The sequence below is a fragment of the Balaenoptera borealis genome (assembly GCF_965194805.1).
Source record: "Balaenoptera borealis genome assembly, chromosome: 4".
Lineage (NCBI taxonomy): Eukaryota > Metazoa > Chordata > Mammalia > Artiodactyla > Balaenopteridae > Balaenoptera > Balaenoptera borealis.
This window is the reverse complement of record NC_138861.1, coordinates 99,385,155-99,407,733: the sequence shown is the minus strand read 5'-3', so window position 1 is coordinate 99,407,733 and position 22,579 is coordinate 99,385,155. Positions and strand designations below refer to the sequence as shown.

At 37.2% G+C, this 22,579-nt stretch overlaps 1 protein-coding gene across 1 annotated transcript in view; it reads right to left on the bottom strand.

The window, feature by feature from the left end:
- Positions 1 to 22,516, bottom strand: part of DHX15 (DEAH-box helicase 15) — a 51,201-nt gene extending 28,685 nt beyond the window's left edge. Inside the window, exons 1-3 of the mRNA XM_082389219.1 lie at positions 22,255 to 22,516; positions 15,977 to 16,412; positions 12,484 to 12,677 (exon numbers count right to left, since the gene is read on the bottom strand). Coding sequence (XP_082245345.1) covers positions 12,484 to 12,677; positions 15,977 to 16,412; positions 22,255 to 22,325 — 701 coding nt within the window. The 5' untranslated portion in view covers positions 22,326 to 22,516. The remainder of the gene's footprint in view (positions 1 to 12,483; positions 12,678 to 15,976; positions 16,413 to 22,254) is intronic.
- Positions 22,517 to 22,579: the final 63 nt, after the last annotated feature.

The window sequence follows — 22,579 nt, the reverse complement described above, 5'->3', positions numbered from 1 at the left end:
AAGGCAAAAAACCCGAACTGGTCACTCTTTGAACAGCACACATCTGCTTAAATACTATCAAATTTACACTCTACTGCTCAGTTTGCAAGCCAACTCATTTCAACATGGAATCCTAGTGTAGTATTTTGAAGATACTTTAATTAACAAATGAACTCAACATATGTAGTTACGGCAATACATATTACTTATTTGAAGTGACAACTTGTACAGCTAGATCAAGTTCAAGCATTGACAACCACCTAACTTCCACCTGTTTATAAGATCCTCATAGACTGTAAAATGCATTCTAATTTCACATATTAAAATTGTGATTAAAAAGTCACTAAAGTATCAAACTTTCACTTGAAAACGCCTTAAAAAAAAAAAACAAACCACCCTTTTATTTTGATCTTTTCTCATATTCCTCAAACTTCAGACCACCAAAACACTATGGAGGCATCCAAAAGGAGAGCTAACCCAAATACTCATTCTTTCATATTTTTCTGAGAAGAGGGGAAAGGTTACAAATGGCAGTTTATAAATATTATAAATTAAATTAATGGAACTATTATTTGTCCTCTTTTATTAACAACTTGTATTACCTATTACCAAGTTTAATGGTCAACTAAACCTGAACCCTCTAACTTCCAGATTCTACCGACTCCTAATAGTTCAATATTGATTACATCATCACCCAGTGATCCAATTCTATGAGATGTTACAGTTAATTATCTTCTGCATCACGAGCTAATATGGGAAGCTTGCTGTTTGTACAACAGAGAGAGCTTCAGAAAAAAAGACGTTTTTGAAGTTGGAAAATCTCTAAAAGATACAATCAAATTTGCTGCTTTCCCAGTGAAGAAAACTGAGTACCAGCAGTTAACTTTTCCAGGGTCTCAAAACCAGTTAAATAGCTTACTAAGACTAGGTATCAGTGTACTGATTCCCAATCCCAGGCCCCTCCTACACTAACACACTCTCCTCAAAGTCCCAGATAAATAAATTAAAAAGCTACCTGGTGATTTGCTGTACTGCTAGATGTATGAAACCCTTTGCTAAAAAAAACAAAGTAACCTGAAACAGAGCACAAAAAAAGGAGAATCAGGTAGGTCCTATTAAAACCCTAACCATTTTCTTTTAGCTAGGTCAAGTTTTACTACCTTTCATAGTAGTGATAAAATACTTAGCCCAGACTAAGGGGTGAGCCATAAAAATAGGGGGGTCACAATAATAAATTGTAATTACATTATTTTGAAGTTTCAGTAATGGACTAGTAAACAGAAATTGCACAGGACAGCCAAACTCTACATTTTACTGGATACCCTATTCTCCACAGTGTTTTTTTAACTGTCTTGGGACAAAGATTAGCTTAAAAAGTCATCAGCATCACCTGGGAACTGGTTAGAAATACAGAACTGGCCTCACCCCAAACCTACTTAATCAAAAATTCTGAAGGTGAGGCATAGCAATCTGTGTTCTAACAAGCTTTCCTATGATTTTGATGCTTGCTAACTTGTGGAAAGCACCAGTCTAAACTAATCAAGTTAAACAAGAGGCAGGGTATTCCCTGGTGGTCCAGTGGTTAGGACTCCAAGCTTCCAATGCAGGGGGCCCAGGTTCAATCCCCGGTTGGGAACTAAGATACCGCAAGCCACGTGGCATGGCCAAAAAAAAAAAAAAAAAATAGTCTTTGGCGCTATTAAAATAAAACTTAAAAAAAAAAAAAAAGAGGCAGATTAAGCAAAGTAGATGGTTAAGGTGGCAAAAACATCCTTGGAGCAAGTCAGAAACAGTCCCTATTTCCAACCACGACTGTCTATATAATAAAACAAACCAAAAAACCCAGTGTACTAAGGACTATCAATTTAGCTTAAGTATTTTTTGCAATCAATGGGCACAGGCAGACAGCACGGTACAAGCCAACCGCTAACTCTGATCCCAACCAATGTCACAAATTCTGATATAAACAAAAGCACTTTAAAACATTATGTACTGCAAACGTGTTATTTGTTTATAGTTTTCTTTTCATATATTTATAATTTTTGAAACATCTCAAGTAGTCTGATTCAAAGAAAAGTCATAAAGGGGAAAAAAGATCCACAGAAAGGTGGCAAATGCTTTACAAAATGAACACCAGAAACTTAAAAAGTTTTTAATAATAAACTATGTATTATTCATAACTTTAATGAATGTCAACAAGTAATGCTCACGTTATGAGTGATGAAAAACTGACTAGGGCTTCCCTGGTGGCGCAGTGGTTCAGAGTGCCTGCCAATGAGGGGACACGGGTTCGAGCCCTGGTCCGGGAGGATCCCACATGCTGTGGAGCAACTAAGCCCATGCGCCACAACTACTGAAGCCCACGTGCCCTAGAGCCTGTGCTCCACAACAAGCCACTGCAATGAGAAGCCCGCGCGCCGCAACAAAGAGTAGCCCCAACTCACCGCAACCAGAGAAAGCCCGCGTGCAGGAATGAAGAAAAAAACCTGACTGTATGGGTAAGCAATCCTTGGTAACAGTGTTCTCTGGCGAGGGTGGTGGGGGAGGGGGGTGGGTAATAAAAGACTCCCTGCCTCAGCGCCAACCCCCCCAATTCCAGACTGATCAAAGATGTTTAAGACAAAAACATAACTAGAATACAGAATACACGGAGGATTATTTAAAACAACCTTGGCCAGGGTGTGATGTAAAATCCAACATTAAAAAGTGGTTAAACACTTGTATAAAATTCATGTTTCTGCATGGCATGAAATGTCATAAACAAGGCAAGGAAACAAATGGCAAACTAGGCAAAAACTGCAACTCATATCCAGAATGCCAACTGCTAAAAACTCATACAAATCAGTAAGAAAAAGGCCGACCAACCAGAGAACCACCATAGGACAAAGAATATAAAGTTACCAAATTTCATCAATCCTATAATACTGTATATTTTTCAAATTTACCTTCTCTGTGATTGGCATGCATTTTATTTTTTTTATTTTTATTTTTTCCACTCATGATTTTTTTAATTGAAGTATAGTTAACTTACAATGTTGTGTTAGTTTCTGCTGTACAGCAAGGTGATTCAGTTATACATATACATACTTTTAAAATATATATTCTTTTCCATTATGGTTTATCATAGGATACTGAATATAGTTCTCTGTGTTATACAGTAGGCCCTTGTTGTTTAAACCATACATTTTAAAATAGCACCTTACAAACGACTGTCAACCAGGTAGCAATACTCCTGGGAAGATGAAAAAAGCATCTCAGATTCCAAAAAGAAATACAAATGGCTCATAAATACATGTAAAGATGCTCAATTTCATACAAAAGAAATGCAAATTAAAACCATAATGAGATTCTATTTTTCACTTACAATACTGACAAAGATAAAAAACAAAAAGTTCCACAACAAAGTGTTGGCAAGGGCATAGAAACTGACGCTCATCTGCTCATCCCTTACTGGTCTGAGTAGATAAAATCTCTGTGAAGGGAAATCTGGCCACAGTTAATAAAATGAAACACACCCTTTGATCCAACCAGTTTCATTTTTAAGAAACTCATTTCACAGATATACTCACCTGTACACATGTGTGAAAAAATGTGTGTGCAAGATTGTAAGGGAGTACCTAGGGCAGCAACCGATTTTAATGACAAAAACTGTAAGTTTGAGTGTCCATCAGAAGAATTAAACTATGTAGCCATTAAAAAGAATAAGGCAACTTTGTTTATTGTTCTACAACAATCTCCAAGATAAATATAAATAAAATCAGCAGCCATACATCTTGAACCAGCCCTACTATAAACTCTGAATTAATCTGTTCTGAAAATCCTAGTTACACAGTGCTTTTCCAATACTGTTAGGGTTTTGGTTATCTTTCAAAGTATAGGCTTTATCCTGGCATGATTAAATATGCATGTAAATCAAAACTATGTTTTTAGAGGATCCAAAATTTGTCTCAGCATGACCCAAAGAAATTCCTGGTATCTGCTTCAAAGAGTATTTAGTATAAATGACAGGCCCTGTTAATTCTGAGTAATTAGATTTACTGCTTTACAAATACTTACACATAACTATATGGAGAGATGAAGAATGAGGATGGAGAGGAAGAACAACACATACAGTGGTTAAGAACACATCCTTGTTGCAAGACAAACCTTGATCAAGTCCCTGCTTTCTTATTGGTGTTCAACCTCGAACAAGTTCAACTTCTCTAACACTCCATTTGAAAAGTGAGAATATGGTAGCTACTGTTTAAATTAAATAAAACAATGTATATAAAACATCTAACTGCACCAACTGCCTGGTACTTGGTTAAGTATTCAATACAGCAGAACTCTACGCTACACTCTTAACTAACCTCCACCTAATGAATGAATCCTTGGGAAAACCACCCTTACTCTACAAACATACTGTAGTATAACTACACTTTTGTCCCTGCCAGTTGGGTCAACATAATCATATGTGACATGATGATCAACTTTTAGAACAGAAAAGAGAGTTGTATGTATGTATCCTAAGTTGTATGCTCCAGAAAAGCTTGAAAAAGATAAATCACACACACAAAAGCTAACAAATGTGTGAGATAACTACAGAAGAGTGAAAGGTGTCTGGAATTCCAGAATTCCAAAAGACTGAACTCTCTTCAATTCCAGAAAAGCAACACCTGTGTATGTTGCAAGTGTTTGAGGTTTAGATCCCACCTTTAGAACTAGACAATTTACTAAGTAATGGAACTCCAAAGGGCCCATATTCAAGGAAATGTGTTGGTCCTACATTAAGAGATTGACGAATGTATAGGTTTTAAGCTAAAATAAGATGTTTAACGTTTTCATAAATTTTCTATTTACCACTGTTTTTAGATTAACCCACTACAATCCAGTCAAGTGACATATGTGTCTCTATTAAAGAAAAGCTACCCATGTTAAAATGCCTACACAAACAGGTTTGTGTGTGGTAATTTCTTCAAAGTTATAATGGATCAAGACTTCTGAAAGAGACAGTGACTAAAAGAAGTACTTACACACTTTCCTACCACATAACCTATTTTTGTTTAAAGCCCCTATTGGTAGAATAATTTTTTAATGACAATAGTAAGGAACAGAAAAATAACAAAGCTAAAACAGTTTGCATTTATCAGGAATAATACTAGAAGACAGAACTACATATAGTACAGTGATTTTATAAAATATTGTTCTTTTCACCAGCAAATATGGTGAGTCTAAACACCCTACCCTTCCTTCACAATGCCAACACTATGAAATGGTTGATTACCAAAAAAAAAGCAAACAATTTTTAAACATGCTTACAGTGAATGCTATTATACTTATTAAAGAGCTACTGATAAAGTTATCAAATACCTTCATCCATCAAAACAATTTTTTTCCAATGTCAGTCAGTACTTCTGTACGCCATGTGCACAAAAAAAGTTGATCATACATTTTAAGTATATAGAAGTCAGTTTAAAAAATGAAGTTTTTTACCTCTTTCAAGTGACCTGGCTATTTCTGGACTCATCACTAACTTAAGAAAGTCTTCTGTGCATGTCCAAAATAGCTAGCACTGTATGTCTCAGTTCTATGAATTTATTTAGACAACTTCACAAACCTGATCCACAAGAACACAGCCATTTAAAAAAGCAAGACATCTGGTTGTTCAATATTAAGATTTCCTAAAGGACAGCTCACATACAATCCACTAAAGCACAATCTAAGTTTACTGTGTAGAAAAGTAAAGGTGGAAGCATCCAATCTGATTCCGCAGACATCACATTAGTAAATAATGGTGGTTAAGAATGAAATAATGACTGAGTTTTTTCTTTCAATGTCCAATATTTGTTTAATGGGCTATTAAGTTGTTAGAACATAAATACTTCTTAGAACTAAACTACTAAATAAACAAGAATTCTGAGTTATTTCTTTAGGCCTAGGGTGTCATGAAAAAACTCCTGACGTTAAGCATGCTGTGAACCAAAGCAGCATGGGAACTTCTACTCTACTTAAAATCTAGCTTATCTACCTAGTTAATTTGCCCATTTAAGTCTCTCCATCCTTCTCAGCTCAGATGAAATACCACCTCTTCTGTGAAATCATCTACACAATTCATGTGACATTCAAACTACCTTCTTAATTGCTTCATAGCTTACCTCCCCAACCAAGTCAGAAAAGAGCCAACAACACTAGATCAGTTCCTTTATATACATAATGATCTTTTCACTGGTAAAGGGATAAAGATTTATACAGGCTCAAGTTCAGTTTGACATATTCTTAGCAAAAGCATTACCCATTATGAGCAACACTAATCTTACTATAACCACAACACTATATTCAGCATGATATCGGTTACAATGAGAACAAATCACTATTAGATGTAAACAGTCACATGGAAAGGTACTATACAGTACTCGGAATAATTTGCAATCTACAATGTTTTAATGCAATTCTAATATCAAAAAAATGGACAGGGACTCCCCTGGTGGTCCAGTGGTTAAGAATCCACCTTCCAATGCAGGGGACATGGGTTCGATCCCTGGTCGGGGAACTAAGATCCCACATGCCACTGCAGGGCATCTAAGCCCGCCCGCCACAACTTCTGAGCCCTCTCGCGCTAGAGCCCACACACAACTAGAGAGCCCACGTGCCAGAACTGAGCCCTCGCACGGCAATCAGAGAGAAGCTCGTGTGATGCAACAAAAGATCCCACGTGCCCCAACTAAGACCCGATGCAGCCAAATTAATTAATTTTTAAAAAATGGACCAAAAAAGCCAAACAGAAAACATCAAATCCCACTTATCAAGTATATAGCCTCATAGTTATTAACTGAAATGCTGAAGATCAGCAGCCAAAGAATACAGCTTTATTTTGGCAAACAGCCAAAATACATTTGGTATGTGTTTCAGAGTTAGAGATCTACTCAAGCAAAAGAAATTAACAATAGAAAAATAAGGAAACTAAATCATTTTTTTCAAAATATACTGCCTATTCTGCAAATTTTCATAACTTTTGAAGGAAATATTCTCCCATCTTCACAACAGAATTTACAAAGCTAGGATCAATGTGGAGGTTCTACTTAGTGTTTTTTTTTAAATTTATTTGGCTGCGCCAGGTCTTAGTTGCAGCATGCAAGATCTTTAGTTGCAGCATGCGGATCTAGTTCCCTGACCAGGGATCGAACCCGTGCCCCCTACACTGGGAGTACGGAGTCTTAACCATTGGACCACCAGGGAAGCCCCCTACTTGGTGTTTTTAAAGATGTTGGCATTGTAAACAAAAGAGACTTCTATAACTAATCCCTTGCGAGTGCCTAAGTATAAACACAAGGGTCAAATGTAATACTATATGCAGACCTTTAGGAAATCAAGTTAGCTTTCTATGAATTAACAAAAGTCAACAGAATTTTAATTCTAAGGTGACAACAGTGATTTTTTAGTCTCTATGACAGGAACTGCTTAAGTGGTAAATAGCCACATTTACTCTTTATTCCCACCCCTTTCTAAAGATCCACTAAAACTGCCTTTCCCTAACTTCAGTGCTACACTTGAATTAGAACAAAGCCTACCATATAACAGATGTTCAATAAAGTAGTTTATAATTGATGTTTGTATAATTAATGACCAGATATGTTTCCACATCTTACCTCCAGTCCTAAAATAATATTTGGATTCATTCATTAATTTCATATTGACAAGTAACGTCAATGTTTAATTCAAGCTAAAACTCCCAAATTGTAATTCAATTGTTGTATTAAAAGGAACTTTATTAAATTGGTTTTATAAGTCTGTTTTAAATTAACCGGGTTAACTGGTTAATAAGATCCAATAATTTCTCAAACTGGAAATCTACCACCACTGTCAGCAGCAGCAAGAGTAGAAATGTTGACTTAGCACTTGCTGGGTAACAGGAATTACTCCATGGGCTACACACAAATTACACATGTGATCTGAGAACAACCCTAAGATGTAGTTGTTATTATCAGTTCCATCTTCTGAAAAAGCACTAAGCTCAGGGGAGGTTAATTACGTGGCCAAAATCACAGATAATAAGTGGCAGAGCTAGGACACAACTCAGGCACTGCAATCCTAGAGTCTGTGCTCTACAATCTCTTTCCTTTTGCTTCTCTTCTCAAGTCAACTTTTTAGAACAAGACTGTCTTGCTGGAAACCCACTTTGGAATCTCTAAGTAGTCCTTATGCAGCTGGTGCTTCGAACTGTTGTTTCCAGGGGTCCCAAAGAATTTGCTATGGCAATATCTGGTAAATCCTCCCCAAGGGTCAACCTTAGATATTCTATTTTACTGAGTTCTTATATTTGTTAAATATTTTTGGATTCTCTTTCATCTTCTTACCTAGACTGTCTTTTGGAGATTAAAAAATTCCGCAAGTTTCCGATCCATGTTCTGTGGAAAAGCACTTCTTTGGCTGGTTTGCTCAAAACTTCTCTCCCTCAAGTTTTACAAAGGGCTTACCACACCTTAAAACCCAAGGCTTTATTTCTCCCCGTCACTTAATTAAATTTCAGCTATGTCCTGTCTTTTAACTTTCCTTGATCTTCTAGCATCTCGTCCTGAAGTTATATAAAAGATAAACATCTCAGGATAGTGCACAGTCATACAGAGCTAAAAGCATGTGTCCTCCAATAAAGAGCTGCAACACTTTCTGCTTCATCAACATTATCCTGGGTTGAATTCTTAGTCTTGTGACATCCCCAAATTGAAATGAATCTGATACCCAAAAGCAAAAGACTCAGAATAAAAGGCAAATTATGTACATCAAATCACTATACCTTCTCCACCAAGACAAGTTTAAACAAATCAGGGAAAATGTCTTTCCATGAAAATTCTACCCTTTCCATGATTATATTTAAGATTCACCCTTAGTCTACATTGTAGTGACAAATTTTCACACTCCTCTGCTGCCCCTTCCGTGTCCTCAGAATTTTTTTTTTTAAAGGATTCATGCACAAGACATGTCTACAGATACAGACACAAACTCTCTTCCCAAAGGGTTTATGTTCTAATTAGGCAAGGAAAAAACCAAAAAACAAAAAAAAACAATCTTTGATCATCCATACTGTCTACAAACCAGTCCTGAAATATCTCAAAAGCCATCTGCCATGGAAATGCTGATTCACACAAATGAGTTGGATACTTTAAATAATATGCAGACTACAGTGCCTTCAAGTAAAAAGTATGATTTTTTTTCCCCTTCAGAAAATAAGTTTTTAAAAATGATGTTCCATGTGCCTGGAAAGATCTGCTTCTCTGTACCCCAATTCCTACTCCTGGCAAACCATTACTTTTAGTTCAGTCCTTGCCTTAAAATTCTGCCTTCTCTTTTCTAGTCTCAGCTGAATTCTCAAAAGATGCTTTCATATACACTCCAAAATTCTCTTTCAGAGCCTAATCATAATTTAAAATTTTATATTTACTTTTTTATTTGCTTTATGTAGACAGGAACCAGATTTACTATACCTAGCACTGCCCAACACACAGAAGGTACTCAATTATTAACTGACTGAATGAATGAATAAGCATTACTTGTGTAAATTACCAGATTCCCTCAATATCACAATCTCTAATTAGGCAGTTTGAGGAAAAAAAAAAACAAAAAGGAAGCATACCACCTAAAATAACAGTGAAATTAGCTATTAAATTAATAACTTAAATATTATGATGTTTTCCCAAAAGTTCAAGACTACTAAACTGCTCTATTCCCTTAAAAGTTATCAGCTCCTTCAAAGAATGAAGAATGGATTTCTTACAAGTCCAAGTACAAAGTGCTTAAAATCCTGTGCAAAACTGTTATCAACCTCTTCCTAACATTAAAATGAATTAAGATATTTTTCACTGACTCATTACAAATTTGGCAACTTAATCTTTCTGACTATTCTGCTCTTATAGCTACCTCATGAGGTACCCCGCCCAATAATGTGCATTCCAAGATGGCCAAAGGAACATAAATATACTGCAAAAGAAATACTTCAGGGAGGGAAAAAAAAAAAAAAAAAAGATGGGAGCAGGCAAACACAACAAACAAAATATAAAAACCATTTAGCAGTGGTGGTTTTGAAAAGTAACCTGTCTACTAGGACTAGATAGCTATTTAAGGCTAGTCTAACATACTGTGCACTAATTTACACTAGATCCAACCCTCTAAAATAGCACAATATTAAACCTAGAACCTAGACATATATGTGTCCCAAACACTGAAGAAACTATCTTTGGACCATTAATCTGTATAAAGATGATTTAAAGATATAATTAGGCTAAAGTACTCTCAAACTTATTTAATTAGTAAACATGTATTTGTTCAGTATACACAATGAATCAGGAAGGACATGGTTAATTAAGTTCTCAGCTCCTGAGACAGAATCTTTATAAGTTAGTCCTCTTTACCATCCTTCTATGGTGAAAATTAAAGGCTTCTTCTGGCTACACAGTAGATACATAAGAATTTTATATCTATATATGAAAATAATTTATGGAGGGTACTGATAGTTGTCTGATGTATTCACTCTTCCTACCCAATTAACTATGTAACCGATCCTCATTAAGTTAAAGCTTTAAATGTTTTGAACACTGGGTTCTCAAGAAATGAGTTGATAGATGACTATACAAAATACATATAGGGATTCATAAGACACTGCACTTAATGGAGCACTCCCTTTAGTTAAAACTACCACTAACCCTGTACTAATAGGATTTGATATCACTTAAAGATAATACTAAGTTAGCTTCTAGCTCTTCAGAAGATTCTAGAAGAAATTCCAATAAGCTTACCCTGTCAAGAATTAAAGTTTTTTTAAATTTCATTATAGCCTCCAGAAACCATTCCATTAAGAAAACATCACAATGCCAAAGATACTTTCATTTTCAGCTATCAAATCTGTTACTTGTCACTCCCTATTAACTGAACCAAAATCTTTCACAAGCATACACCTTTTAAAAGCCTACCACTTCCTACTACAAACATACACACATTCTGCCCCAACACTGCATGTAACTTTCTCATCTCCGAATTTCCAAATTCTGTTCTCCCTGCTCAACTGTGGCTTTAAAAAAAAAATTCAATGTATACTGAATCAAATTTTAGAATATTATTCCTCCTAAAGATGAGTAAAATCTGCCTTTTATTATCCTCAACTGCTTGACATTCTCTAATCTTAAATAAAAAAAAATCGCAAGATTTTGCTTATGTAGTGTTTTTGTCAATTATACTGTAATTACAACCAACCAATAATGTGACTACCACTAAACTAAAAAGATTTATTCAATGAAGATTAAGGTTTAAGCCAAAAACATGTCTCATAAAGTCATAAAGACGAGCTGAAGTAAACACCTAAGGTTCAACTGCTATTAAAAATGAAACAATCTGAAGTTCTAATAAAATAATATACCAAAGAAACTAAGAAATTGAAATGAAACTTGAGGGTAACAATGTTCTGATTATGGAAAAATTTTAAGTTGTGATATCACAGTTACATTTCAAGAAATCTTATCTTCGCGAGAGATGCACTGAAATATTTACAGATGAAAGTATACGATGCCTAGGATTTACTTCAAATTATATGGGACATATAAAAGGTTGAGATATGGATGAAATAAGATTGGCCAAGTTTGAAGATGCAAGACAAATAAACACGAGTTCATTACAGTATTATTCTACTTTTACATACATTTGAAGTTTTCTGTAAAATATATAGTTTCCCCCATAACACAGTATGTACTCTGCCATCAAAGACTCATGTCACTGTCCATGTAACATTTTATTCCCAATTGTCTTTTAAAAACAGCCTGAGGGAGAAGATTGTATCATGACAAGGAAATTGTTTTTAAAAAATGATTGAAATGTTATATGTACACAGAATAAACAGAAGTTAAAAACAGGGGAAGATTTTCAAAAGAATTACCATCAGGCAACAAACATCACTACTTATGCAGAATGGAAGTGTTACGATGAAGATAAAAAATTAGGGAAGTTAAAGAAAATGTTAGAAAAAAGCTCAGCATGGTTGTCAATCATGTGCACCATGGTATAATGAAGAGGAACGAGGTCTTTGAGGAGACTCCAAGAGTATATCACAAGACAAAAGATTCCTCCTTTTAGCTCATAACATATGCATGGTAATAGCTGTACAGTTAACATTAAAAGCTCTCTCACCCAAATAAATCATACTCCTTCCCACACATCATTCATTCTAAAAGTAACTGTCTTTTACTAAATATATCACTTTACTTTTCTATCATATTTAAATGATACAACATTTCACCTAAGATATTGCACCAAGTAACTAAAAAATCTGACCTTTGAACTCCAATGACCACTGAATAGCTATACATATATTACTACCAAGAAAAAGAATCCATATTAAAAAGTCGTCTAGTAAGCATAAGAAGGTCTAATCTGGATTATTCTAAAGTTAGATGGCTTGAGACTCCACTAGCAAAGTCCCCTATCTGGTGGCAGAAAATAAAAACAGAGGGGAAAAAAGTGTTCATTTTTAAAGATAGTACTTACTTAAGAATGGTTTTTGCACTACTGCAGTCTTCAAATCGAATGGAGTAACCAACTTCCTGGCCCAACATCACATCCATTTCATCAGCAACTCTCTGGGCCACACTCATTGCAGCCACTCTCCTGGGTTGGGTACAGGCAACTCCTCTTTTGGGTCCTGGTAATGATCGCATGTACTCCACACACCACTGTGGAATCTATCAAATAATTTCACATTTAAATTAATTCTACTCTGCCTGCACATCAGGTATATTTAACATGAAGTGTTTTATCTCATTCTAATAATTTTAAACAAAATTCAATTTAGGCACACCACAAATTATTACTTATGACTTAAACTTGTAATAGCATGAGCTCTCCAAGACGAGGAAGGGTCATGTATAACACTGATATGTCATAACTGTACTCCTCAGTGAGCTAGGTCCACTGAGGCTCTGCTGAATATGCTCTATGGTGTCAATGTTCCACCACCAAGCATTTCTCTATGCACTGGAAAAATTCCAACTTACGAAAATTCTACTTCATAACAAATGTTAGTTCCCAAAAATATTCTAAGAAACTGTAACTTAAATTCCTATACAATTTAAGTTACAAATTTAGCTCATACTTGGTAAGCCAGCAGAATCTAACTCCTATCCTTCTCCCCTCAGAAGTATGCACAATGGCAACACCTTAGGTACATCTTAAAAGTTAATTTTAGTTAACTATCAATCTCAAATTCAATAGGACCTATAGAAGCAGCAACAGCACTTCCCTGAAGGAGGGCAATGAAGGGTAAACAAAGGAAAAAAAAAAAAAAAAAGACCAACAAGCATAAGTAGTTGGTTGTTGCCATGATGACACTGAATTTCCTGGCTGTTCCATTATAAACAGAAAACTAAGAGATCTGCTAATTTAATGGTTCTCTACTCACTTACCTGGGAAAGAACCATGGGAAAAATCTAAGTGCTTACTACATTAAATTGGAAACCACTCCTACAAGAAAGACATGATGCATCTCCATCAAAGCCTCCAAAAGCCTAACAGATTTTAATGCTACAGGAAACATGGCATTTTTTTGGTATAGGATTTGTACAGTGATATTTGAAGAATACTAGTTGTACTATTACTACATTTTAGTTAGGTTCCTTCTGCAATTGTGTTTGGAGAATTTCACTTTCTGATAGGCACAAAAAGATAACCAAAAAATGGCTAACTATTCTTAATGGTTTTGAGTCAAAGTTTAATAGGAGCATGCGGAAAAAGCATTTGTGTAAAATTCACTATTTACACTGTTGTTTCCCTTTGAATCCCCCAAATCCCTGCAATCCTAGGTATCCATGTATCTTAAGTATTTAAAAAAAAAAAATACTAATCCAAAAAATCACAAATCTTGTTTTGAGTTCACTTGCCCTTCTTCTCCACTAACTGCTACTAAATAAACTCATCTCTGAAATAAGGTTAATCATATAAGACCACAGAAGAGTAATATGAAATAAATATAACTTTGGCTATGAGACAAAGGGACAGAGTTTTAAATACTGAATCCACCTATATCTACTGTGTAACCTAGGGCAACCCACTAAACCTCTCATAAATCAAAGCCTCATTTTGCTCATCTGTAAAATGGTGATTAACAACTTCCTTGCATGGCTGTTGAAAAACTTAAATGAGATAATACAAAGTACACAGTGCCTGGCTTTACCCAATTGCTGACTAAATGGGTGCTATTAATACTACACAAACTAGATAAACCAGATGAAATAATTATTAAAAATATAATATTAATAAGCTTAGAGTTACATCTTTTCATGTATTTCTTTAAATTTCCATAAGGTGATAAAAATAAACCAACAGTTTTAGCTTCTAACATCAGCATTACATTTCCTCCATTTAAAAAGAAAAAACATACTAAGGCTCAGTCTTTTATATAACAAAAGCCTCCAATCTGGGTTGCTATTGTAGCCTTCAAAATGTCTCCATGAAATACTCAAAATGATAGATTTGTGGCATTGTGTAACTTAAATTATACACATACAGGATAACCTGTATATGCCGTATGCTCAAACCTAAACATGTTCATAGGTACATAAACATGGAAAATCAGGCCCATAGGAAACATAGCAATTATTTCTGCAGGATAAGTAATTATTAAATTCATTTCAACACTTTCCTGAATTTTCCAAATTTTCTACAATAGCCAGGGGCTGTTATTTTTGTAAAATCTACGAAATTTTCTGATGGGTCAGGCTCAAGCATCTGAAAATGAAAATATGGTTACCTCACTCATAGCAAGAAAATGCAAATTAAAAATTACACTGAAATACCGTTTTTCTCCTGTCAGATTTGCAAAAGTTCAAGTTCAGTAGTACACTCTAGTGGTTTCCCACATATGCTCTCACACATGCTCACGGAACAGTAAACTGATACGTTCCCTATAGAAGGCTATTTGGCTGTACGTTCCACAATTATAATCGATCTTCTGACCCAGTAATTTCTACTTCTGAGAATTTATCCTAAAGATATACTTGCCCATGCAAAACAACCATTAGAAGCAGCCTAAACGTCTATTACATGGGCCTAGTAAATAATGGCTCATCCATGTTTGAGAAGTATCCTAAATATATTTCTAATACAACACTAACGTGTGTTTAGTTCAGGGGTGGGGAGGACGGGGACACTATTGCATTGAGGTCACAAGTAAAAAGACTTTACTTAGCTCTTCTATTTTTTAAAAGAATAAATAATATTCACATAGTTCAAAACAATTATAAAAACAAAAACAAAGAAATGAAAATGACAAAAACAAAATCATTCCAATGGTTCAGCTCTCTCCACCCAAGCATTGGAAAACAAACCTTGTGCCCCCAAATATGTACCACCCCAGATTCAAAGTGGGTGGGAGAGTATCACTGCCATAATTTACATAATAAAACTGGAAAAAACAGCACTGCTGTTTTTCCAAAGAGACTCAGGAAAATAGGTACTCCCTACAGGATTCCGACCCCGTAAGTCACTAAAAATTGCTAAACATAAAAGCAGCTATGGGGCTTCCCTGGTGGCGCAGTGGTTGAGAATCTGCCTGCCAATGCAGGGGACACGGGTTCGAGCCCTGGTCTGGGAAGATCCCACATGCCGCGGAGCAACTAGGCCCGTGAGCCACAATTGCTGAGCCTGCGCGTCTGGAGCCTGTGCTCTGCAACAAGAGAGGCCGCGATAGTGAGAGGCCCGCGCTCCGCGAAGAAGAGTGGCCCCCGCTTGCCGCAACTAGAGAAAGCCCTCGCATAGAAACGAAGACCCAACACAGCCATAAATAAAATAAATAAATAAATAAAGTACTTAAAAAAAAAAAAAAAATCCATGCATTACTTGTTTTTAAAAAAAAAAGAAAAAAAAGCAGCTATGCTTCAAAAAGTTCTGACAGACAGCCAATGAGAATAACCACCAGAACCAAATACGCAACATTTAGTAAACGTAAACATTAATAAAGTATGGACTGTGGTATTCAATAACTCACCTGTGTTGTTTTACCAGACCCAGTCTCACCAACAAGTACAAAGGATTGATGTCTAACCAGAATATCTGTAAACCTATCCTTGTATTCCCAAACAGGGAGCTGAAGCCGTTTCTTCAGAATATCATAGTATCGAGGCGTATGGGGTAAGTTGGTAAATGGATTAATGCACTGTGGAAGTGATGTGTGTCCTGCATGTCCGGTGTGTGTAGAATGAGCAGAATGTGTTGAATGTGCTGAATGTGCCGAGTGGGTTGAGTGAGCTGAATGGGAAGCTTTTAAAGGTGGTAATCCAGCACTGATAAGCATAGCATTCGTGGAAGCTCGCAATTCTTTCTCCTTTTCTTTCTCCCTCTCCCGCTCTCTATCTCCTCTATCTCGTTCTCGTTCTCGATCTTTAGACCGATCTTCACGATCACGCTCACGATCTCGATCCTTCCTAAAAACAAAAAAATAATAATAATAAAAAAATTTTACAATTCAGATTCCAAATTTTACGCAAAATGTTCATAGTGGCATTAGTCACAAGAAAGTAAATGTCCAACAACCAAATAAACTGATATAAAACTCGAAGTATCAGAAACAATGAAAAATAACTTGTAATCAAGGATTCTCCATGCCTAATCCATAAACATCTTTCCCTTCCTTGATGATGCATCAAATTCTATTAAGGAACAGTCTCTTTCCACCTTTAGCCATCAGCTGAGATAACACAAGAACTCATTCTGCATGTAAAATCCTTTCCTTCTTAGAAATTAAAGACTGAGGGCAGTGTGGGAAAAAGGTAGGGACAAATTAGGCAAAAAGAGAATGGCATCAGTCTTTCCCAGATTCTCCTTCAGGTTACATGAAAAGGTATTTTCACACTGAAAGTATGTTCAAAATTTAGCAAGAACTAAGTCTTTTATTGCTTCTGGCCTCAAAGACAATTCCACCTCACATTACAGTAATACAAACAAAATTCAGAACAAAATTCTGAGTTAAAGAATTAGCAAGTTTGTTTTCCTAAGTTAACACTTTCCAAATTTTGTTCAAAATGCATCTATTGCTCTATAAGGAAAACGAAAACTTTTTATTCTTGTTTTCATTGTTTACTCTTGCATGTATCCTTAACAGCAATAGTAAAAGACACTGGGAAGTACTTTGTAAAACCTATGTATACTTTGATCACCCATAAAGTGAAAAGTAGCTCATTTAAAAACAAGCTTCACTGAACACTATTAAGTTGTTTAAAATGTTTAAATTATGCAGATGACCGCCATATTAATCTTAGGTCATTTAGCCAATTCTAGTATCTACTTCTAGATACTAGAGATGATCCCTAACCAGTAAGAATTTTAAAATTATCTATGCTTATTCATTTTACTAATCTAGTTTACTTCAGACTAAATCCTATAGCAGACAAATGTGCCACAAGGTGTTTGGACTCAGATTTGAAATAGTGAGGCAACATGGAACCATGACACAAGCTGCTAAACATGTCACTGTTCCTTATCCATAACACACAAAAGACATACAAATTTCCCATGCCCCAATTATCAGCAGCAGACTAGGGAAGACCATTCATTCTGATGTAATGGCACATAAGCTGGGCAACAGTTACTCCCCTTGGTAGAATACAGCTAAAATGCTGAGCCCAGCATGAGTTAGGATGGTTCCCCAATTACAAAAATGGTAAGCTGACCAATTATATTTGATATTGTCCCTTCTGAAATAAATAATTCTATTCCACAGGAACTTGTCTAAGTAGAGAAAAACCTTATTATATGTACACAAATATTCATACACACATATATTTTTTACATATATATAATCTTTTCACATATGTATATATAAAAAGCGATTCTCCCTTCCCCCAACCCAATGTTCCCTTCTACAGAATTACAGGACATACAAGCTAGGATCGAAGCTTCTCATCCCATCTGGCATAAAGAGAAAGAAATCAAAGGAACCTAAAGGATAACCTACTCAGCATACAAAATGAGGTCCCATAACTCAGAACGTAAGCTTCCTGGCCTATCTTCGCAATATACCATCAACCATCCTTTCTTTGCTTCTCTCATTCTGCTCCAGTTTAAGGTGCTTGTAATTAAATAAGTATTTGCACAGCCCGAGAATGTGAATGAGAATAAGTTTACAACAGGATAGATACATGTCCAGCAAAGTGAGAAGCACTGTAGTCAGGAATGGATTCAAAGACTAGACATTTTATAGTTCATAGAACATAAAGAATCCTTAAAGAACATCTGGTCTAAATAATGCATGTTTTTCAAGCGCCTACTTCACCAGAAACTTTATTACCAAAAATAACTGCAACAGAGGAAGCATAAAATACATTCTGAAGACACAAAGATTAACTGCTGACCATGAATTGGGGTTTAACTCTGATATAAGAGTAAAAGGAGCACGAGCACCTAGGTCACAGTCGCATAACCACTGGAAAGGTATAAGCCTCAATTTACTAATCTGCAAAGCGAGAAGTATTGATAAAATAGTCTCTTAGATTAAAATAAGAAAGCAAATTCAATCACCTAGAAATATTGCCTGTGATTCAAACTATCTACCTTCAACAGGAAAGGGAAGATAAAAATTAAGGGTCAGTGCGGGGGGGGGGGGCCCTCAAACCCACTGCTTCATAAATACATGCAGAATATTGTGTACATGCATGTTTTCTTTTTTAAACAGGCACCTTTATTATAGAGGAGTTTGTTACTTAGAAGATTTACTAATCGAGGTATAATGCTTAAAAAACTAATTATCAAAGCAGTGATCACTTAGCCACAATACTGGCAGGGAGAGACACAACAGGACACAGTTGTTTAGCACGTGGTTCAGTATATTATCTCAGCTTAATCCTGGCTCAGCACTTAAGCTAACTATATGACCACATTTATTTCTTTCCTCATCTATAAAAAGCTCTTGTGGGGTATTGCAAGGGTTAAATGAGTTAATATATATAATGTGCTTAAAGTAGTGCCTGGAACATAATAAATGCCCAATAAACATTGGTTATCATTTATTTTTTAAATTTAAAATACCATGTTAAAATTCTACATGGAGTAACAGAAACTAAAGAAATGCTAATGAAGATGTAAACTGGTTATCAAAATCAGAGTATTTTAAACAAGCATTGCTTTTAATCTGGTAATCTCACTTTCAGGGACTTCTAGGGATATAAGTACACATAAGGATGTTCATCACACTTTTCACTTGTAAGACTAGGAAACTACCAAAACATCAGTGAACAGGAAATTGGTTAAATAAGTTATGATACCCCTTTACAAGTGGAATACTATGCAGCCAATGAAAAGAATAATGTATATCCATTCCACAGTTTATGACATATTTCTGGGTGAATTTTAAAAAAATCAAAGCACAAATAATACATATTAAAAGATCCTATTGGTATCAAACAGGATACCTGTGAATAAATATGCAGAGATCTAAAAAAATTTTCATCAAGGGATTAAATAAAGATGAGGATGAAGATTTGATAATTTTTTCCCCTTTTCTTTATATCTTTATGAATGGACATTTCTTGTGTTCCCTGGGGCAAGTTACTTAACCTCATCACAGAACTGCAGTGAAAACCTGTTTATAAAGCACCTGAAATAGTTTTGGGAACACTGTACGTATGTTATCTTATCTATGTTTCACATTTTTAACCGAAAAAACTCTTACCAGGCAGTAATATCAGAAACTAACATCAAAGTGAAAAATGTTCCTGTTTTCAAAATTTTTTTCCATATTTCAACAGTAAGTTGTCTTTTGGTTAATAATTTTACACAGAAAATGTTGTGGGAAAAGTGGAAAAAGGAATAAGGTCAGTATGTAACAGAAACCTTCAACTTCTCTATCTGTTTCCAAACTTAAAATATAGCAAAAGTAAATAAAGCCACATATAGTTTGGGAGCATGAATTTGAGTAAAATCTCTCACTGAATTACCTTCCCTTCTGAGTAGCGGGGAAAATGGGACATCCATGTTTGGCAGTGGAGTTCACAAGACTGACAGGCCTACCCTCTCATGTAAAACCACCTGCTACTTAGCAGGGCTTAAAAAAAAAGAAAAATCTGCAAGACTGCATGACAGTCAACAAAAGTAACTTTTTAAATTATTAAATACGGAAAAAAAAAACCCTAAGCACTAATAAACACTCTAAGCCCACTGCTAAAGAAAGTTCTATCAGAAATGACATTCAGGTGACATAGAAATGAGTATACAAATGTCCCTCCAAAACATCTCAGAACTTGAGCTTTATTCCAAAGATGAACTCTCGTTCATTTACAGGTAGATGTCATATATAATATCCAAGAGAATCAAAAGGTCACCACCAGACTTAAAAAGTCCACATTTTTACTAAGGATGTCGGATTTGCAAGGAAAGGGGAACAAACCCATGTACATATCATGGGCCCACTAATCCCCAAAAAAGCATTTAAATGGTGCACATACACACAAATACCAGTAAGTGAATTCATTCCTTCCCCGTATTTTTTTTTCCAATCTGAATTCTGTGAGAGGCATTAGTTGCATCTTAGCCAGATGACAAGCAATTTATTTTTGCTTCACAGGAACAAAGAACCAAGTGTTCCCTACTTTACCAACCCATTGTAAATGTCATTAAAATAGGCCGTAATGACTCTTAACTACAGTCACAGTCTGTGTGCTGTATCGGAAAAAGCAACAGGCTAAGACTGAAAATTAAAAGATCAAGGTTCTAGATCCACCTGTAAACTGTAAGGCTGCACAAGCCACCTTAACAACTCTGGGTCTCCATTTCTCATCCCTCAAGTGGAGCCGAGTATACTTTCTTTAAAGTCACTTCCAGCTCTTAAGGAGCCTGTGACTTGTAGCTCAAATGTGCTAAAGTTCTGCTGTGTGTGTTGGGGTGAGGGAGAGAAAGCTGACATCGAACACTGTAAACTAAAAAATTTACACGATTAAAATGTTATATATTTATGCTTTCCATATTCAATATACGGAAAGCCACCAAAAAGTATACCCTATCCTGGCTTATACTCCCCAGACACACACACCTCAATCAACCGAAAGGAAGGACTGAGTGAACAAAAGTTATACAGACTTGACACAGTGATTCTGCACACGTACACACACAATAAAATGCAAAATTATGCTAAGTATTGAAGATATTCAGACTTTCATGGCTCTGCCTGAATTATCCAAATAAATCTCTGTACTTCAGGAACGAAAGCACACACTGGACAAGAAATGATTTTGATGCAATTGCTAAGATTAACTGTTAAATTCCTCTGCACCTTTAAGAAAAGGTAAGTAGAAAGGAATCTGAAACACCACGGGCGTGGTCTATTTCAACTCCCAAGCAACCTCCCGACGGGCGATATTTTGCCGTAAACCCTAAAAACTTTTGAAAAGGGCCTTCTTGTTTCAAAAGCTACCTAAGAACGAGGACGGGGGAGGGACACAGAAAACAAGAACTTATTGGAAAAAAAGAATGCCTTCTAATTGCTATCCCGGGGATGCCCAATAACTACTGTTTCGGCCAAAGCAGGAAATAAAGGAGATGGCGGGAGCGTGGGCAGAGAGCGGAAGTTTGCCTAGTATCTACTTTGAAGTGTTTGAATGGACCGAGGCACGCACTCTCCCGCCAAAGTATAAACTCCGCGGCTCCAAACCACCAGCCCTCCAGCCCATCAGGTATACTCCACGTTTTCCTTTCTCCCGGCTGGCCCTCTACTCTCCCCTCCCCCGAGAACTCCTCGTCTGCACGCCTCACTCTACTCCCAGCACCTCCACCCCAGCCTACACCAGAATCCACGCGCTTCGCTCACTTTCCGGCCTCCGCTTCTCCCCTTGCTGGGCGCCCAGCCGCCCCCCAAGGCCCTCTCCCCGACCCCAATGCCTGAGAAGTACCTGGTGCCCTTGGAAACGATTACTCCCGCCGCGCCCTCCCCCACCCTCTCCCCGGGCTCCAGGCCTTACCAGGAGCCCAGGCCACGAGGTCCGCGGTTCCCTCCCGTCCGCTCCCCTCGAAGTGACTCTTGCTCGACTCTGCCCGGGGAGGAGGCACCCTACTGGCCACGACAGGCCTCTCCGCTCTCCCGACTGGGCCGAGCGGCCACCGCGCCACTCAGCTCCCCGTGCCCTTGCCGGGCCGATCGCCTGAGGGTCCGCTCTCCCGCGCCCCGCCGCCAGTGACCCGAGCCCAGAGGGAAACAAAAGGGTCGGGGCCCGTGGCCCGCTCCCGGCCGGGACCCCAACAAAGCCTGAGCCCCTGCCTCGCGTCCCCGGCCTGGCTTACCCATCGGTCCCCGCACGCTTCTTGCCGGAGGGGTAATCCTCCCCCAGGTCCAACCGGTGTCGCTTAGACATCTTCGGACTCTTCGAGCGGGCGGTTACGAAGGAAGAAAAAAAGAGAACCTAGCGGCTCTATCGGTGCAGTCGAAGGCAGCTACAAAACTCTGGAGGACCCCCACCCCTCCCGCTACAACAGCCTACACCGTGCGGCCGGAACCAGGAGCTAAAATGGCGGCGGCGATGAGGGCTGGGCCTGCGCGCGCGCTTCCGCGGTATGCTGTGCGTGCGTGCGTGCGTGCGTCCGTGCGTCCGTGGTGCGCGCACACGCA